Source organism: Balaenoptera borealis (assembly GCF_965194805.1).
Source record: "Balaenoptera borealis genome assembly, chromosome: 3".
Lineage (NCBI taxonomy): Eukaryota > Metazoa > Chordata > Mammalia > Artiodactyla > Balaenopteridae > Balaenoptera > Balaenoptera borealis.
In genome coordinates, this window is record NC_138866.1 from 56905328 (window position 1) to 56924161 (window position 18834).

An 18834-nucleotide genomic window follows, 5' to 3' on the forward strand; every position below is an offset into this window, starting at 1 on the left:
AGATTGTAGCCTTTTATGCCCTCTCACAGAGAATTTTTTGAGCTGCCAGGGAGCATTGCCAAGAATCTTACAGAGGTGGCACCTAGTCAGATTTAAGAGATTATCCAAAGGTGACAAGAAGGCATTTGAGATAAACTTGCTTACTCAACATTTCTACCTATGAGTCTATGTGTACCAATGAGAATAAGGCTCAACTCACGATACTGATAACAATATAAATGTATTATTACCAAATGAAGCAAATAAAATAATACCAAAGTATAATATTAGGGATTACAGAAATTTATATATGTCAGCTATCTCATTCTGAATAAAGCTTTCCAACCAAACTAGGAAAGATAGTGCTGTGTCATCTCCTCATAGTGAACCTATGACTTCCATGTCTATAAAATTAATGTTCTATTTTTTTTTAATTGAAGTATAGTTGATCTACTGAAACTTCTATTTTTGAAGACAAAGGTTCCAACTGTAATTTAATGCTGAATACATTTATAAGTCATGCTAAGTGCTATTACATCACACTTACAACTAAAATCATTTCATACTTATTGGATGAAATAGGTACTTCTCTAATATACTTGATTCCTGGCTCCAAACACAAAATGCTAAACTGTGGTTTTTAAAACTTTATAAATTATTTCTATGGTGCCATAAAAAGGTCATCAGAGTATGGTCTAGTGGTTTATGTTTGAGAGTCAGAAGTCTTGAAGTATATTCTTTGCTATGTAAATGATGGTTTATTTTTACCTTCTAGGAAATCAGTGAAATAACCAATAGTCAACTATAATTAGCTTTGAATATAGCTTGATGATACCACACTGAGGCTTTTAAATTAGGGAATCTGTTTCAGCACACCTTCAATATTTTTCATTCTAGGACACCACACTTTGGCAAATTCAGGAAAGGAAATGTAAGATTAAACAAAAATTACAAGTGGAAAATATCTACTGTTATCTGAGCACAAGAATAAGCTCTAGAAGACACAGAGATACCTGGGAAATTCATCACTTTTTCAGTTTTAGCATGCCCTTCATTTATTGTCTCTACATCAAGGTACCCTGTACTATTATATTGTTGCTTTTGGGAAATGAAACCTATTTGTGTATGTTCTTACATGCCTGGCTTAATCTCTAGACTACTCAAAATGACTATCTCCTATCAAAATTTAGGTGTCATGTGGCTAATTTACTGAAATTTGTTTTGGGCCTAGAAATATATTTTCCTTATCATGCTCTTTATGTCACCATTTTTCCCATTTAAGAACGTTTGACACTTTTCTAATCTATACTTGCCCTTAGATTCCACATAAAATAAGCAAATCCATCCTATAGATCCATTCTTCTCTTACTTTCTTTAACATAGCTCCTCTTCCTATCCACACCCACTGCCCTTGTCTCTATATTTACATACATAAGTTCATAGATCCAATTCCCTTCCTGCTCTCCTTGCCTAGGGCTTCTCTTCTTAACTAGTTTATTTTTAATAAGACAGTCAAAATTCTACTTTCATTTACTATTTATAGATGACCTTTGCATATCTTTGTGTCATTTTATCATCTACTATGTTTAGTACGTTTAATATTTCTCTTATGCCTACGTTTTTGGCTACTGTTAAATTAGAAGAATTAAAATCAATGGCAAAACAATTAATTAAAGATTGTAACACTAATAGAGTTACAAAAGCATCAACACCAAGAAAGAACCATATAACCAAATGAGAGAAGAAATAAAGAACTAAATAGCATGTGATTAAGTCAAATTTATATATCTTGAAATAAAAATAAGAAAATATAGTTTAATATGTTATAAATCACAGAGTAAACAGAACAATTTAAAGAAAATTTCATAGACCTTAGGGTAAAAAATAAAATTGTTGAATATTACATTAAAATTTACATTATGGAACAGAAGCAGAATAAAAGTAAAAACAAAAAGATTAAAAAGAACACAAAGTTAGTGATGGTACAAATAGGATATTTCTCAGAATTCAAATATCTAGCACTCTAGGTAAAGATAAGTTTGCCTTATTTATTTCCCTAATATAACTAGACATTAATTATTCACTATTTGATCTTGCTTGCAACCTCAAGGGCTCTTTGGAAAGAAATGCTCCTGTATAGACTACCACTGATGCTAATTAAATATATAAATTCAGTATACCTGATGCATTAAAAACATGATGATCTAACATCCAGATGTTGCTTTTAGAATATAACCTTTTAGAGTAGATTTTATGTTTATAAAAATATAGTGTTAAAAGGTACATAATAGAATTACTATTGATATAGAAACTTCATATTACTTCATTAATTTAAAAGAAAGTGTTAGAATATTTGACCATTTTAATAAACTAGATGGCATTACTATCATTAGACTATTTTCTGAATTTCTAATGTTGATTTGATCTCTTCCTTGAATCAAAGTCTTATATTAATCACAATTTTGGTCATATTTTGGGATCTGAGCAAATTTGAAATTCTAAGCAATGCAATAAGTGTGACTAACTTGATACTTGTCTTTGGTAAACTTTAATGCTAACTCCATATTCCTCTCCTGTGAGCTAATGCTCAGAATAATGATGGAGGCACCGTAACAAATGCCTTTAGAGATAAAATAATTTAATATTTTTTTTGGCATTGGGAATTTATCAGAATATTAAATTTATATAACAGAACATTGCAACCAATCCCCTGACAGTTTAGCATAAAAGAGTGAGCTGCTCTTTTATAATCAGTTGAAAATGCATGCCTAGAAAAGGACAGTCACTTCAGAAGACAATTTTTGTAGTGTAGAAAAGGCCTCCAAATTGTGAATTAATATAGGACATTGATATGGCATCACAAAGAATTGTGAGCTTTAATAAAAAGTTTCCCTGTTATTTGAAAATAAATATTTCATTTTAAGTAATTGATATACTTTTGAAGAAAAATATTCAGCTTGCATCTATATAACATTAATCAATCCAAATAGTAAAGATAACTTTTTAAATCACTCATCATGAAGACCAAATGCTGTTATCTGTGACTCCTACAGGCCAATGCTTCTCAGAGCCTTGATCTCTGATCACCTGCTTTAAAATCATTTATAAGTGATGGGTGAAGGATGCCAACTATTAAGATACTCTGCTTCCACACAGATTTCCTGAAGCAGGGGGGAAAGCCAGAAATAAACTTATTTATGATATAATTCTGACATCCACTAAAGTCTGAGAAACAAAGGTTGTAAGAGACAATTCAATGTCATTAAAAAAAAAAAAATTGACAATGGTCTTTCAAAAAAAGGGTTTGTCTATCCTTTAATATTCATTCTTGAATAACAGAAGAGAGAGTAAAAGGATAACTGGGCCTACAAGTAGAAATTAGAGTAATCCAATTGCATTGTTTCAAATAATCTGTCCAAAGCAGAATTATAGTGTTGGTGTTAAGTCATTAGAGATTTAATTTACCATGCAAACAAGTAAAATGATTTTTTGATTACAAGGTCAGAGAAATAAATGATAGTGTATTTGCATCCAAATAATAATCCTTGCAACATTTAATTTCCCATACTATTGGATATTATATCTTAAAAATAAAAATAAACAAAATAAAATTATCATTCTAGTTCACTGCTGTTTATTCAATCATTTACAGGGGGTCAATAGAAGAAAGAAGCAGAGCACTGAAAGGGCACCAGCATAAAATTATTGAAAAAAATTCCTATTCTTGAGGCACTTAAAGTAAGATGAGTTTAGATTTATTTATGTCTTACAATGGCAGTTTATTTCTTTCCTGATTTAATAAAGTAAAATGCCAATTAGTACTAACAAAAACAGTAAGTAAAAAAAAATTATGAAGAGCCTACAAAAAATTGAAATATATGGAAATGTATACAGCCAGTTTTAGCTATTCAAAATAACAAGGATGTGTGGATTAATTCACTTTACTCAAACTCTTTAGTTCAGTCAGTGTAGCCACCATAGAAAAGGAAGTGGTAAGCAATTTTTAACTAGATCTAGGGAAAAAATTGAGTAAATTAATCATAGAGAGGATGACAGATAGGTATATTACGTGAAGATTTTAGTACGTTCAGAAGAGAAAATAAGACATTTATTCTAAAGAAGAGCAAGAGCAGGGTGGCTAAGCACCGAGAATGATGGTTTAAATTTTATTTTATATAGTATATAGTTACATACACATCGCCAGTATCAAAGCTCCAAATCCTTATTGCTATCATCACCATTTTTTACATGTTAAAATAGGTTCCGGTTACCGATTCCAACGGGGGAAAGGGTAGGTGGGTGTTTCCTCCACACCATCAAGCAATTCTATCCAGACCAACTGGGTGCCCTACAATTCAACTCAATTCTGAAGTTTATCTACATGCAGATAGCATCAGATTCCACAGGTTAAGGGTTTAGTCCTACAAGACTGCAGCCTCCCCTTCAACTTTTTAGACGCCAGTCCCCAGTGTTGTCACCTGAGCTTCTGACTAACCAGCTCAAACTGGAGTTTCCAATGCCCCCCCTCTACCTCAGGATGCCAATCCCAAACCAGGTCATTACCTGTATTTCTGACCAACCTGCTGCAGATCAGAGGTTCCCACGACTCCGTCCTTGGGTGCCATTAATTTGCTAGAGCAGCTCACAGAACTCAGAAAACTCTTTAATCACTAGATTAGTGATTTATTATTAAAGGATATAACTCAGGAACAGCCAGATGGAAGAGATGCATAGCACAAGGTGTGGGGAAAGGGTGTGGAGTTTCCATGCTCTCTCCCAGCGTGCCTCTCTCCCCAGATCTCTGCGTGTTCACCCAGAAGCCTGCCCAAACCACTTCTTTTGGGTTTTATGGAGGCCTCCCTCATTAGAGAGGCATCAAGTGATTAAATCATCGGCCACTGGCAAACAATTCAACCTCCAGCACGTCTCTCCTGCCAGAAGGCCAGGTGTGGGAGAGGGAGGATCGGATTGAAAGTTTCAACCCTCTAATCACAGAAGTGGTTCTCCTGGCAACCAGCCCTCAGTCATTAGCTGCTGGCCAAAACTTACTCATTAATTTAACAAAAGACACCCTTTTATTCTCATCACTTAGGAAATTCTAAGGGATTTAGGAGTTCTGTGCCAGAAACTGGGAAGAAGACCAAATATATATTTCTTATTATAAGTAAGTCACAATATCACACATGTTAAAATGGAAGTAACACTTTACACCACTCATCTTTCCATCACTCTCAGTGTTAATCACCATACTCTGATACGAAACTCAGAAATATGTAATCGTTTATAATTATTTAATTCTCTTTGTTTCTCACAGTATATCTATTATGCTTATAGTGCATATATTATGTCTTAGTTTAGAAATTGCTGTTTATACTTCTATTCACTCTAACAAAAATTAGCTCTCTTAGCCCAGGAACAAAATTTCCTATGATACTTAGTAGATTAATTTAATATGAACATATAGGTGTTCAAAGGTCACCTAATCTCTACTCTATCTCAATCACCTAAAAGATTTAGAAGCACATAATTCTAACAAGTATTATGTTTATTTAACAGATAAATGTAGGTTCTTTTGGTACATTTTGTATTTTATTATTACTTCTGTTTGTTAGCTATTACCCTAATCTCAACACAGAAGACTTTCAAGCATCCTTATAGCTGAATCCAAATCTGCCATTCCTTCGTTCTTTCTGTATAAAGCTGTTGTTGCAATATATTTATATAGCAAACATATATGATTTGTTTTGTATATTCAAAGCACTATACTGACCATTGTAAGAGATCCAAAACTGAATACGACATAGTAGCTGATCTCAGGAATTTCACGTCTAGAGAGGAAGATATCCATTTCTATAAATAACACAAGGGGACATGAGGTTGGTGAAACTGTTTTGAGTTGATGTTGGTCTGTACTCTGCTCCCACACTGTTGTCCTAAATTCCTAACAATATTAATTCCTATGTAAACATTTGTGTGCTATAGTCTTAATGTTTGTGTCCCATGTCCACCTCAAATTAATATGTTGAAATATTAATGCCCAAGATAATAGTATTGGGATGTGGTGGGCCTTTGGGTGAGGTTCAGATCGATCATGAGGGTGAAGCCCTCATGAATAGGATTAGTACCTGAGAAAAAAGGTTACAGAGAGATCCTAGTTCCTTCCACCGCATGAGGACAGAGTGACAAGGAATCAGCTGTAAACCAGGAAGAAGACCTTAACCAGAATGCAATCATGCAAGCCACCTAGTCTGTGGTAATTTTTTAGAGCAGCTTGAATGGACTAACACAAGTTGTCTACACATTAACTTACCACCTAAATATGAACATTTGGAAGGCCATTGAGTCATCTATTTCTGTATCCCCTGTGAATAGTAACAGACCCTGGACAAAATAAATGTCGAAAAAATGGTTGCAGAATTGAACAAGTTTAATAAAGGGAGTCAAAGAATTTGAAATCTTCCCTTTGATAAAACAGATGGGAGATTCCCTGTGAACAGTTCCTAAGCCACTTCACTCAAGAATTCAAATAAAAAAGTTTCCAATCACATCCAATTAAATTTTCATATATAAATTGTTAAATATGATAAGTTATGAATCTTAATGCACCAATTTTATTTTCTTAACTCAAGCCAGAAAAATAATTTGGACGTACTTTATTGTTTTCTTATTTTAACCTTTGTACATGTCATACTCTCTAAGGATCATAAAATGCTATCTTATGCCATATCTTTATAGGTACCTCTGATGCTTCTTTCTTTAACAGGAACAACAACAAAAAGACAGATTAAAACAACTCTTTCAAGCAGACATCATGAACCACAATCAACCTGCATTTGTGCTACCATAATATAAAGTATTTATTGTTGACTTTTACATGTATTCACAAATGTTATGCTACTACAGGTTGTGAGGGATTTATGCATATAAATAACAAATTCTTTTGGAAAGCACTATTGATTTATTTCATTTGTTGCCTCTTTTAATTTTTATGCTGGTACTCAGATCATAAGGGCAGCTAGAGAGTTGTTTATGACTTGCTTTAGTAACTCAAAGAGAGAAAAAATTATTTGCTGGTGATTTGATTAGGCGGCATTTGGGAATGCTGGTTTGTGGGAGCAGCCTCTGAGAGTTTGGTAGTATATTATTAACAGAGAGACTGGCATATGTGTTAGTTGATAAGACTCAGGTGGGTGATGGATATTACCCTTAAAACTGGATTCCAATTAGGAGGACAGAAATGAAAGATTAGAATTAGTAAATACCGTAAGAAGAGAAGCCAATGATAGTTTAGGTTGGAAGCAAGTGAAATAGATGTGACAAGTTTACATTTATCAAATGAGCCTAGTGAACTTAAAATAAGTTCATTCAGTTAACAATTACGATAATCAGATATGTGATACTGAAAATATTCTAAGACCAATCATGTCATCAAGAGAGTATAACAATTTTAACTTATATATACCAGCAAACAATATCCCAAAATATATGAAGCTGGCAGAACTGAAGAAAGAGACAGTTCTATAACACTATTTGGAGACTTTAAAAAGTCACTTTGAATAATGGACAGAACTGACCTTACAGAAACAAAAAGAACTATAGGAGAATACTAGGAACATCAACAAATTAGATGGCCTAGGTGAAACTGATGAATTCTTAGAAACACACAAATTACCTAAACTTACTCAAGAGGAAAAGAAAATCTCAACAGACCTATACTGATAAAAAGTTGAATCAATAATCCAAAATCTCCCAACAAAGAAACTCCAGCACCAGATATATGGCTTCACTAGTGAATTCTACCAAACACAGGATACCAAAGACAGATAAAAAACATCACAAGGACATAGAACTATACACCAATATCCATTGTGTATAGAGATGCGAACAACCTTAACAAAAGACTAGCAAAACAAATGCAACAGCATATTAAAAAGATTATACATCACGACCATGTAGGATTTACCCCAGGAATGCTAAGGTGACTAAAGATAAGAAAATCTATCAATGTAATACACCACATTAATAGAATAAAGATACAAACAACAAGAACAAAACAAACAAACAAAGAAAACCCCCAAAACCACATGATCATCTCAACTCTGAGAAACACAAAATCATTTGGAAAAAACACAACACTCTTTCCTGATTAAAAACACTAGAAACAGGAGGGAACTTCCTAGAAACAGGATAAAAGCCAGTTTTGAAAAATCCACAATCTATGTCATATTCCTCTTGAAAGATTGAAAGCTTTCCTCTAAGGTCAAAAATAATATAACGATGCCATTTTCACCACTGCCATTCAATATTTTACTGGAATTTCTAGCCAGAGCAATTAGACAGGAAAAGAAAATTTAAAGTATTCTAATAGAAAAGAAGAAATAAGCTATAGTTGTCCCTTGGTATCCTTGGGGCATTGGTTCCAGAATCCCCTCTGGATACCAAAATCCAAGGATGCTCAAGCCCCTTACATAAAATAGTGCAGGATTTGCATACAACCTAAGCATATCCTCCTATATACTTTAAATTATCTCTAGATCACTTATACTACAATGTAAATGCTAATAAAGAATTGTAAATATAATGTAACTGCTATATAAATAGTTGCCAGCAAATGGTAAATTTAAGTTCTGCTCTTGGAACTTTCTAGAATTTTATTTCATTTATGTTTAAAAATATTTTTGATTCATGACTGGTTGAATCCAGATTCAGAAACAGTGGATATGGAGGACCAACTGTATCTCTATTCACGTGTGGCATAATTCTATATGTAGAAATCCCAAAGAATTCACAAGAAAGTTACTATAGCTAATAAACTAATTCCACCTAGTTGCAAGGTACAAGATTAACACCCAGAAATCAGCTGTTATTTTAATACCAGCTATGATAATATATCCGCAAAGATAATTAAGAAAGCAATTCCATTTACAAGAGCATCTAAAAGAATTAAATACCTAGGAATGAATTTATCCAAGGAAGTGAAAGACTTGTACACTGAAAAGCACAAAACATTGTTGAAAGAAACTAAAGACAGCCTTTGTCCATGGATTGAAAGACTTGATATTGTTACAATGTCAAAACTACCCAATGTGATCTACATGTTCAATGCAATCTCTATCAAAATTCCAACTGCTGTTCTGTGGAAAGGGAAAAGCCAATCCTCATATTCATTTGCAAGAGGGTCACAATAGGTAAACCATCTTGAAAAAACAGAACAAAGCTGGGGGACTCACACTTCTGGTTTGAAAAGTTAAAAAGCTACAGTAATCAAAACATTGTGGTACTGGCATAAAGACAGACATATAGACCAATGGAGTAGAATATAGAGTCTAGAAATAAATGCATACATCTATGGCCAGTTGATTTTTGACAAGCCTGCCAAGTCCATTCAATGAGAAAAGAATAGTTTTTCAACAAATGGTGTTAGGACAACTGGATTTCCACATCTAAAATTGGACCTTTACCTCAAATCATATACAAAAATTTACTCAAAATGGATCCATCATCAATACATAAGAGCTAAAAATTATAACACTCTTAGAGAAATACATAGGGGCAAGTCTTTATGACCATTGATTGGTTAATGAATTCTTAGATATGACACCAAAAGCACAAACACAAAAGAAAAAACTATATAAATGGACTTCATAAAAATTAAACATTTTTGTTCATCAAATGATAATACCAAGAAAGTGAAAAGACAACCTATTGAATGGGAGAAAATAGTTCCAAATGATATACCTGAGAAGCATTTAATATCCAGCATATGCAAAGGATGGTTTCAACTCAATAACAAAAGACAATCCAATTTAAAAATTTGCAAAGGACTTGAGCTGACATTTCTCCAAAGTAGATATACAAATAGTCAATAAGCATATGAAAAGAAGCTCAATATCATTAGTGATTAGGGAAATGCAAATCACTACCATAATGAGATAATTTACACCTACTAGGATAATTATTAAAAAACTGAAAATTACAAATGTGGAGAAATTGGAAACCTTGCACACTTGCACAGTAGTGTAGTGAATGTAAAATGGTGTAGCCACAGTGGAAAACAGTTTGGCAATTCCTCAAAAAACTCAACATAAAATTACTACCCACTCCTAGGTATATAGCAAAAAAAATTGAAAACTGAAACTCAAATATATACCCGTGTACCAATGTTCTTTGTAGTATTATGCCCAGTGCCCATGAGGTAAAAACACCACAAGTGTCCATCAAAAGATGAATGAATAAAAAATGTGCTATATATAGGATTAAATATTACTCAACCTTAAAAAGAAATGAAGTTCTGATATATGCTTCAGCATAGATGACCTTAGAAACATTATGATAAGTGGAATAAGACAGACAGAAAAAGACAAACATTGTAAGACCCCACTTATGTGACATATCTAGCATAGGCAAATTCATAGGCAGAGAAAGTTGATTAGAGTTTACCAGGGATTGGTGGGAGGGAGAATAGGTATTATTGATTAATGGGTACAGATTTTGTATTTGGGGTGATAGAAACATTTTAAAAATAGATAGTGGTGATGATTGGACAGCATTGTGAATGTAAATAATGCCAGTGAATTGTACACTCTAAATGGTTAAAATAAAAAATTTCATGTTACATATATTTTCCACATAAAAAATCTAGTGTAGAGTTTCCCTGAATATTATACTCGTATACCAAACAAAATAATCATATGCTAGGGACTTTTACTTTGGTTGGACATAGTACATTCTCTGTCACTTGCATTTTTAAATAATTGCATATGCTTTGATACACACACTCACACACACACCCATTTCATAAGTAGACCCATGAGATGTCAGATACATATATTTTGGAAATAAAAAAGTAAATAAATAAAAATGGAGTAACTTCTTAACACATAGAAAGCAGAATATAGGAAGAAATAATCTGAATATATTTTGGACAAAAAACACAAAGAATGTGTCACAAAACATTCCATATATAGAAACAGGATATTATGTATTTTTAACAGACAAAAACTTGTACAAACTAATCTGAGAGTTATTAAATTACAAATAAAATAGGAAATTAAAATTATTTGAGTTTTCTTTCCATGTATAAGTTATTCCTTTCAACCAGTAATGGTATTTTATTACTAATCTTCAATTCTACAGATTATGGATTTCAAAATTCATGATTGTAGATTTTCAAAATTTTAATTATGGTTTTCAGTCAACTTTCATGCTTCACAAGCTGTGTTTATATTGCATTCAAAACACTTTTGATTTTCTTGTGTGTGTGCTTGATATGCTTTATATTATGCGTAAGATGTCACAAATTGAACTGACAAATATTCATACTAACTATGTTATATATTGTTACCAGTTAGTTTACTTCCAAAATTACTGAGGAATGTAAAGTAAGAGAAAAAATGGTAGTGGTTTTCAATGCATGGCCAAGAACCTTACAGTGAGACTTTTTACCATACATTTCTTCACCCCTTTATAATACGCTCAGCTAAAAGAAACTGTTTCCACTTATTCTAAAAATATTATTTTGTCACATTTTTGCAAAACTTTTACTTGTGAATGATCATTAATCCTATTCAGTTATGGGTACACAGTTGTGTTCTCTTAACCTCATAGTATAAGAAGTAAATAACTGTCCATAAAAACAACTGATTATTGCACACTTCCAGGATCAGAGACTGTGCCTAAGTATTCCTCAACAATATTTGAAAAAAAGAGAAAATATGTACACTATGAGTGTTGTTTGAATTTGTGCATAAATGAAGTTTTAGATTTAGGTATAGGTGATGCAGAGTAAAGACTTGAAGTGATTAAGTACAACTTTAGTTCTAACACACTAAAAATCCTGTTCCTTAGAACACAATAGCATGAATATCCTAAAAAGATGAAGGGGTCAGACTATGTTCTTACCATCATCAAGAAAAACAATAATTGGGCCAGATGGGGTGGAGATTGGGGCAAGTGGAATGTAAGGATAAACAGGAGAATGTCCTTGAAGAAAAGGTTGCAGGTTTTCCCAAGAGAGAATTTAAAAAGTTAAACTCTGCCCTGAACTCTAGGAAAGCCATTTGTGTTCTTGACGCTTTATATTTCAGGAGAAAATTTGTGTACGACAGGAACAGATTCACAGAGGCAATGCTTATTGTCCAATTTGTCTCCTTTTTGTCACCATCAACATTTATCCATGCATATATACACTTAACACACATGTAAACAGGATTGCTCTGGGCATTTGAGTCGTCACAAAACAGAGCATGAAGTCAGTTGCCCAAGGTCACAAACTAACTACATTTCAACTCAAACGTGTTACTTCTGTTTCAGTTGTGCATTGTGTGTGTCTGGGAGTAAGACTGAGTGTGTGTGTGTGTGTGTGTGTACCCACAGGTTTTAATTATGTCTAGTGTAGTTCGGCTCCTGAGCACAGATTCCAAGTGCCATCTAATGGCTGACATTCTGTAACCTCTCTGGATGGTTGGATATTTTTAAGTCTAAAAGATGTGGAATGGTTAACAGATTAACCTACATTTCTCAAAGGCAGTTTTCTGGATTTTTTAGTTTTAACTAAATTTTTAAAAATTTAAACTACATATTGCTTTTAATGATAGACAACTACAAGAATTGTCAAGGAACAGAAATAAAATCTCTCAAGTTTGAGAGAATCTGAATTCAATTGTTAAAAGCAATGCTACTAAAATATTTTTAATCGAACTTATTGCTTACACCAAGTACAGTGATACATTTATATACATTTTCAAATTTTACAGTAATATTAATCCTTTGAGAATATGGAAGAGTAGAGAGAGAATTGGTTAAATTCACTCATCCCTAGGGTTTGAACTCATGCCTGCTAGGTTTGAGTACTGCTTAAATATGACTGTACTAACATATATTAGCCATCAAAAATATCTTACTCCTACTCATGCTGGTGCTAAATAAGATGTATGTTCTTCTTTGTTTATCCTGAAATTATATATATTTTTATCTCCAATGGAAAATTGGAGAAATGGGCACTTATAATGAAACATAAGGCCTAAAATTATTAAAACCTCTTTGCCCTTGCTCTCCAGAAAAACAATGAATCAATTTGGATTAATTACAATATGCCTACCTTGATACTTTCTGAAATTCCACTAGAAGAAGAGATCCCGCATCACTTTTGGTCTTACACTGAAGCATAAAATTGCCGTAAAGCTGTTTAAATAGTTGTACTGCTCTCCCATAGAAGTGGGTGCACTTCAGTCATGGAAGAACTAGTTCCAATATTATAAAGCAATTTGTGATCCCCTAAGGTTTTCGTACTACATAGATGTAAAATAGTATTATTAGCTCCTACAATCATCACTTCACCATTCACACTTGAAGCAACTGAGGTTTCCACAAATCAGGCAGTGTGCAAATTCTGTCATAGTAAAACATTTATTTGTTAAAGTGATATAGATTATTCAAGATTCTACAGTCTTAAATCATGGATGGCAATGTAACATGGATTGATACAGAACTCGATGCCAATGTAGGTTTTTTTCTTTCCTTCTTTAAAAAAAAAATACTTGCAGGTCAGAAGAAAAAAAATTTTGGTTTTAAAAGGGGATGAACCATGGTCTGATAGAGCCAGTTCTGCGGCATCAGAGATTTCTGCTTCAGCTCCTGTGGACAATTTCTTCTAGGACACCAGTTCAACAATTAGCCTTTGTGAATTGAAACATTTTTAAATTTTGTCTGGTAAAAATATCAGTGGCAAGTTTTTTCAGGAGAGAGAGAAGTGGTGCTCTTCAGATTAACTCCGGCCTCTGAAATGAAAGAAAAAGAAAAAGAAAAAAGAAAAAAAAAAGAAGAAAGAAAACACATGGCTAATAAGATCACTGGGCTAGCAATCTAGAAGTTACTGAACTGTAAGCACCCAGGCAGGAGCTTATTGCTACAAAATACTAGATATATTTCTGGATACTATTTAGACATGCACATCAGCACTTAAAATGTTCCCTGGTAATTTCAAATTATTGAATATATTAAAAAAATCTCATTTTAGAAAGGAATCTAAATGTTTTAAGACTAAATAGTTATGCAAGTCAGAGCCAAATTGAGGAATGGCATTTTTCCTTGCTTTGATTTTCACATTTATATTCTCAAATTAAGAGAAAAAAAGTTACTTTATTCATTAATGCATGCTATTCAGGCTTTAACAAATATTCACATTGGCTTTTTAAATATGAACATTTTAGATCAAATTTGCTCATATATCTAAAACCTACGTGATCTCTACTTTTTTAATATATTCTTTTGGAAGCTTTGTATCATATTAAGGTTTTATAAAATTTAATTATGCATTTACTGATAGTGAAGACAATAAATTCATCTACATTAATTAGTTCTTCACCCACAGAACAAATAAAATAAATGTGAAAACTGACAATAACTCACAAGCAAAGGCATTTCATAGTTAACATGATTTTGAAAGAAAATCATATAAAAAACAATTTTAAAATATTTAAATAACAAACTGTGAAAATGCTTTTTCTCTAACATGGGTTCTCAGTACTCATGGCTTTCAAATATGTGTATAAATTCTATACTTCGATAAGATGGAAAATAACTTTTGAGAAATATACAATTTCATAATATGAAATAGAAGTAATTTTTCTCCTTTCCATTCAAGAACAACTACATGTTTACAAGTTGAGGGTTATAAAATGCATGGAACAAATGAATGATGAAAAATAGCTTCTTAACTTCAAATATTCTGTATCAAAGTGTTGATATAGAACATATTTGGATAACTTTGTGTGGTAAAGGTAGGCAAAATACTATAGAGATATTTTACTTAAGAAAATATTTCAAAATAGTTAACTGGAATAAGTGAAGTTATTTTTGAGATAAACGATAATTTTTGAGAATTATTGAACAAAGAATTACTGGATGTTTGAAGATTGTTAATAGATAACAGATGTGTATCCGATTTTTAAAAAATAATTACTTGGAAACTACTGAAATATAGACATCACTAGCATACTTTGCCTGGAATATTCATTCTAAGGAAAACACTACAAAAATCACTTTAAACTACGATGGGAAATAGCTAAATTCCTCACTATTGGATTCACAGCACAGCTTATTTTGGTGAAATTGGTTATCAACAAGATCTTTATTTATTTTTGTATATCCAGTAATATGTTCCCTTTGATAAAAAAAAGTGATTGTACTACACCAAATTTCATTTCAGGAAGTAGTAATATAGAAAAGACTAAATATACCTAGAAGAAAAATATAGTGGACAGTATAATTAGTCTGACTTTGGAAATAATAAATCCTTCCAGAATAACAAACTTTCTTTTAATATCAAGTTAATGATTCTATAAGCTGACATAGTTTAAAGAGTTTTTGGTTCAATTTCACATTACATAATAACATTAACAAACTGTAGGACTATGGTTTATAAAAAAGTTGTTATTTTGAAGATTAGGAAATAGCAATCGGTTTTGGGAACAATGGTGTGAATTTGTCTGCCCTGAATCTGCCATTATTGAAACGATGACATAATATGAAGTTGAATAAAAATTTTATATGTAAGATTCAAAATAACACTTTTTACTTATCAATAAACAAGCATAATGATTCCATAAAGATCCAAATATGGAACACAAAATTACAAGAGCATCACAAAGAAAAAACAAGATAGACTATAATAACTATGCTAAAACGTTATAAGAACTAAAAATAATGAATTTGGGGTAGGTTCAGGATGTTTTGTCAATGGTCCTCATTTGACAGTGAAAGGGTATTGTGCAAAAAACTGCACAATCTTATCAACAGTACTACAAATAAAAGGAGAAATTAAAGCTACCTCAACATTAGAAGAAGAAAAAAATACCTCGACATTGAATGGATTTGGGAAACTGTTATTGCTCTTACTCTGAATGTAATTAAGACCTATGAGAGATTTTTTATCTTATATAATTAGGATATCTAAAAAGAAGGAAATGATTTCTAAAGGTCATTGCTGACACTAGGGTTCTATATATTTTTTTCTGATTTTCTGTAATGTTCAAATAAATATGTCAAAAAGTATGCTTTATTATAAAAATAGTTAAATGTTTTCTACAATATCTATTCTATTACTCTTATTATTTTTTTTTATTTGCAATGTCTATTCTAGTACTCTTATTTATTTATTTTTTAATTTACTTGAAGGTAATATCATAGGTGGAAGAAACCCTACAGAACCAAATATTTTATATTGGTCATTCTTGTTTGTACAAAAAACATTGGAAAGATATCTGAATCATATACACACATTTGTTTTGCTGCTCAGCTCTTAGTTCATACGATTTCCAAACTGTGTTTTCCCATAGTTGTTTTAATATTGTTGTTTATTTCTAATTCACACTAACTTTTTATTCACTTATATGTTAATAGTTTGTCTAAAAGAACTACTACTGTCACCTAGGAAACATTTTTTTTAATATATTAAAAAATGTGTTTTAAGTTTATTTGCTTATTTTATTGTCTATATACATAAGGAACATTTTGATCTCCATTTAAGGCAATGGGCAGTGTCCAAATGTTTGGAAAATATATTTTGCCACTGGGTGGAAAAAGACATGTATGTTACCATCCTACAGGGAATATAAACTTAAACTAAAATTGTATAATCCTCCTTATCCCACTACCATCTCCCCACCAAAAAATAAGAAGCTGTGGGCACAAGGAACCTCTGCCAGCTCTTTATCTCACTTCATTCACAAGGTAAAGTACTGCTGACAGTGTGAAAAGCCATGAGAAGACTAGCACACAGGTCACAGTCTCTTCAAAGGGACATTACTGTTTGGTTGTGCTGACAGTTGTAGAAATGATAAGCCTGCTATTGCAGAAATCATTTATCAAATAACAAGAAAAGTTGCACTGAAGTCATATGGTGACTTACAGCTGATAACAGAAATGTAGCAAGAAATTGGCTAATGAGTAAATGATGTATTACCACTAAATTGTGTTAACATTCTTCTTTGCCTGTGGATTTATTTTTCTAGCTAATGCTCGTAGAAAGAAAACAAAATAGCCAAAGCATGGAGGGAAAGTTGCTATGACATTATGACATAATGTTTCAAAAAAGGAACTCAATAAAGAGCATACAATTTTAAAAATAGGTGACATATTCTACATATGCACATTCACTATGAAATCTAATACAAACACACATATGTACACATGAATTTACTACATACAGAAACGACAAATCACTGAAAGATCATGCACCAAATTATTAGTATTCGTATCTGGGTGGTGGGTTATGACAGATTTACATTTATTTTTTTATTTTAAGCTGTATTTTCCAAATTCTCTAATACTAATTACTTTGGGACAAAGAAAATCGTTATTAGAAATCTTATGTAGTTATCACATTGGCAAACCTTTTGCTACCTCAAGTAGCACACAAACTCCCAAGGAGATTACTTTTCTCTAAATTTGACTTCTAACACTGTGGTAAAATAAGGAAATAAACATAATAATATGTAACATGCCCTACAAAATATGAATACTTGGAGAATTGCTTTAATTGGTAATTGAAAGATGGTCAGATTGATTCTCCTGCTTCCAAATCTTGATAGAACATTTAGAACCATTCTGGATCATGCTTCTGATAGGGGAAGCTTGACTTTTTAATTCCTTTCTAAGGATATTCTCTTTCAGAACAGCCAGGTGTCCAAAGTTACATGATAAATTAATGTTTTCAAATCAAAGACAGAGGGAGAGAGGGAGGGAAGAAAGGAAGAAGAAAGAAAGGGAGAGAGGGAGAAAAAGAAAGGGAAGGTGGTAGAGAACAAAGGCACCTTCATGCAGGTCAGTTCAATTCTATTAACACCAAGTACGTGCCCGACCCTGTGCTATTGATTGTTTCCAGTGAGCCATCTGTTTGTTTTTTTGCAGCATAGAAATGGGACCCTAAATTCAGTAAAGAAATGATGAAAAACATTTTGTTTGATTTGGGAATGGAATTCTTTAGGGGAAACCCAGAACAATGGTCCAAGTTATTGTTATCTTTTAAATAAGAAATGTTAAAAAAAAAAAAAGACCCTTACTTTTACTATCAACAAATAAATCAATGTCTTTTTCTAAGAACTTTTAAAAGCAGAATATTTTTTCTGTGCCAAATCTTAAGCAAATGGCTGATGCATCCAGCTGTTTGAACAGATTGTTAAAGTGTCATTCTGCTCTGGAAACACACTTTCTGATCCAATTAAAATGCAGGAATCAAATACTCATTTGAAACTTAAAAAAAAAAAAGAAAGAAAAGAAAACCAAGAAGAGTAATTGGTTGCTGACAAAAGGAATACCATGAATATTTCATGTGTAGTCTTTTGCTCCATTTTATAGCAGCTTCATTCATTTCATATACATGAAACACTTCTGTTCATCCACTTTCAGTGAGGCCTAATATATTATCTCAGCTTCTATTAGGATGTGGAGCTCAAGGATAGGAGTTAATATATTCTTATCAAGCTACTGTCTTCACGTTGGGAAATATTTGTAAAAATACACATGATATCATGTGTGACTATAAATGTGACTCCAAAGTCACACTAGTATTCCCTTTATTCTTACAATGTGAATCAGAAATATTTGGTTAACCAGAAGTATGTCTAAATTTAGGAACTGGAAATTCACTTAACCAAACTGAACTTCACCACTGAGCATTGAGTAAGTTTTAATGGAAAATTTCAACAAGTTACATAAACTAGCAAAACAAAAATTAAAAATTCATTTATAAAAGAATATACCCACTTAAGTGCCGAAGCATGTGACAGGTAACAAGAATCTCACCTGTGTTTCCTGGACAGTCTGGTCAACATTAGTCGGCAAAGCATCTGGGAA

At 32.3% G+C, this 18834-nt stretch overlaps 1 protein-coding gene across 1 annotated transcript in view; it reads right to left on the minus strand.

Annotated features, from left to right (window-relative positions):
- Positions 1-3249: 3249 nt before the first annotated feature.
- The window catches only part of LRFN5 (leucine rich repeat and fibronectin type III domain containing 5), a 274926-nt gene continuing 259341 nt past the window's right edge, over positions 3250-18834 (minus strand). The window contains exons 5-6 of the mRNA XM_082383809.1: positions 18784-18827; positions 3250-13757 (exon numbers count right to left, since the gene is read on the minus strand). Of these exons, the coding sequence (XP_082239935.1) occupies positions 13740-13757; positions 18784-18827 (62 nt within the window). The 3' untranslated portion in view covers positions 3250-13739. The remainder of the gene's footprint in view (positions 13758-18783; positions 18828-18834) is intronic.